We start from the raw sequence: 2,348 nt of genomic DNA on the forward strand, positions 1-2,348 counted from the left end.
AGAAATCACCCCCCAGGGGGGATGACCACATCGCAATCCCTTCTCCTCCATTCTCCTCTCGGGATCTTGGGCACACATGCACACACGCCCGGCGTGAGTTTAAGCCGCTGGGTCTGGGACTCGAACCACAGTAGACTACATGGGAGTCCAGCAACATAGCCATTAAACTAACTGCTGGTCCCAAAACTAGAATGATTTTATTTTATCTTGCCTTTTATGTGAATAGGGTGTTCTCAGTGAGTTTCAGAAGGTCCACTGTGGGTTGGCTTCATAGCTTCCATTTCCCATTGTCATGTTAGCACCAGGACCCTGTGTTCATAAGCAATGGCAAGTTTGAGGGACGAGGGGTAGAATTTGCTTCATTCTTCTTTTTCTTTTTTAACTTTATTCATTCATTTACTTACTTATTTATTAAAATTTATTCATTCACTTATTTTTATTGTTGTTATTTTTTATTTTGACCACAGAGAGACAGAGAAAGTGAGAACACAAGCCACCAGGTCCAGGACTCGAACCATAGATAGCTATGTGTGAATATCCAGTGCCTTAACCACCATGCAAGTTGTGCCAGCATAGCTCTGTGTCAGCCTGGTCAGGTGTTTTATGAATGTTAGTTCATTTGATCTTCATAATCACCCAATGAAATGAGCACTGCCATTATCCCCACTCTACAGAGGGGATTGTTGAGCAATCTGAAGGCCATCCGTCTGGTGAGTGTGGACCCAGGACTTACCCTCCCTGGTGACTCCAGGACCCAGCCTGTTGACCACTGCCCTGCTGCCACTGGAGGAAAAGTTTAGCTGGTGAGAAAATGGATTTGGACCCCAAGAGTCAGAGGGTCAAACTTCAATTGCCAGGCCCCCTATGTTTTTAGTATTTTCTATTTAATTATTATTAATTTTTTAAGGTTTTTGCCATAGGGCACATGCACTCACCAGAGAGAGAGAGATCATGAAATGGACGGATCAGCAGTTGGCGTACTGGCTATGTCACTGGACTCCCATGTAGTCGACCGCAGTTCGAGTCCTGGACCTGGTGGCTTAAACTCACGCTGGGCGCGTGTGGGTGCATGCCCAAGATCCTAAGAGGAGAATGGAGGAGAAGGGATTGCGGCGTGGCCATCCCCCCGGGGGGTGATTTCTCGCTTTCTATCTCTCTGTCTCTCTCTGTTTGGCGAGCGCACGTGCCCTATAGCAAAAACCTCTCCAAAAAAAAAAGAGATCATGAAAGAGAAAGTGAGAAATGACCCCCCTCCCAGGGGTTATGGCCATCCCTTCTCCTCTAATCTCCTACTGGGATTTTGGGCATGTGTACACACGTGCCCAGCTTGAGTTTCAAGCCACTGGATCTGGGACTCGAACCATGGTCCGCTGTGTGGGAGTCCAACACCTTCACCACTGCCCCCCTATTTAAATTTTTTTTAAGAATTATTTTATTTAACTTTATTTATATATTTATTTTCATCTGACCAGAGAGGGACAGAGTGAGAAAGAGAGAGAGGAAAAGTGAGAAAGCAAGCTGCCAGTTCCAGGACTCAAACCATGGTTGGCCATGTGGGAGCCCAGCACCCCTCACCACCCACGCCCCCTGCCAGCCCCTATTGAATTATTTTGAAAATAATCCCTTTGGGTTTTGTAGAGTGTATCAAGGCCAGAAGAAATCAAAAGAAGCTTTGCCCCACTATCAAGAGGCTTTGGAATGTGTCCAGACCAGCAAACGGGACAAGAGTCGGGAGTGCGTGCCGGTTTTAAGGGAACTAGCAGGTGTGGAGCAAGCCCTGGGGTCCCACGACACAGCCATCGGCCATCTCTTACAGGTGAGCCGCACCCTCTGGCCACTCACGCTGCCCTAGACCACTGCCTTCACGACACAGGTGGGGTGGCAGGTCTTCGGCCTGCTGCCAGTCAGTGTCAGCCACTTGGATTTATTGACTGCACTTACTAAACCATCTAGTTAACATTCCCCTTTTCTTTAGAAGATTCACTGAGCCAGCAGGTGGCACAGTGGTTAAGACGCTGGACTCCCACACGTGTGACCGCTGTTTGAGTACTGGACTTGGCGTGTGTGCGTGCGTGCCCAAAATCCCCAGAGAAGAATGGAGAAGGGACTGTGGCATGGCCATCCCCCCTGTGGGGTGATTTCTCACTTTCTGTCTGTCTCTCCAGCAAGCACCCATGCCCTAGAGCAAAAAATCTCTCTCTAAAAGAGAAAAAAAAAAATTATCTGAGATACTGGAGGTGGGACCAGCAGCTAGTGTAATGACTCACTGGACTCCCATGTAGTCAACCGTGGTTCGAGTCCCAGACCCTGTGCCTTAAACTCACGCTGGGCACGTGTGTGTGCGTGCC

General features: G+C 48.4%; 1 protein-coding gene across 1 annotated transcript in view; it reads left to right on the top strand.

Moving 5' to 3' along the window:
• The window catches only part of LOC102481618 (tetratricopeptide repeat protein 23-like), a gene marked incomplete at its 3' end in the record, with an annotated part of 32,616 nt that overhangs the window by 12,848 nt on the left and 17,420 nt on the right, over positions 1–2,348 (top strand). Inside the window, 1 exon segment of the mRNA XM_027775959.1 lies at positions 1,639–1,816. Within this exon segment, the coding sequence (XP_027631760.1) occupies positions 1,639–1,816 (178 nt within the window).

This window comes from Tupaia chinensis, unplaced genomic scaffold (genome assembly GCF_000334495.1).
Source record: "Tupaia chinensis unplaced genomic scaffold, TupChi_1.0 Scaffold000621_1, whole genome shotgun sequence".
Lineage (NCBI taxonomy): Eukaryota > Metazoa > Chordata > Mammalia > Scandentia > Tupaiidae > Tupaia > Tupaia belangeri.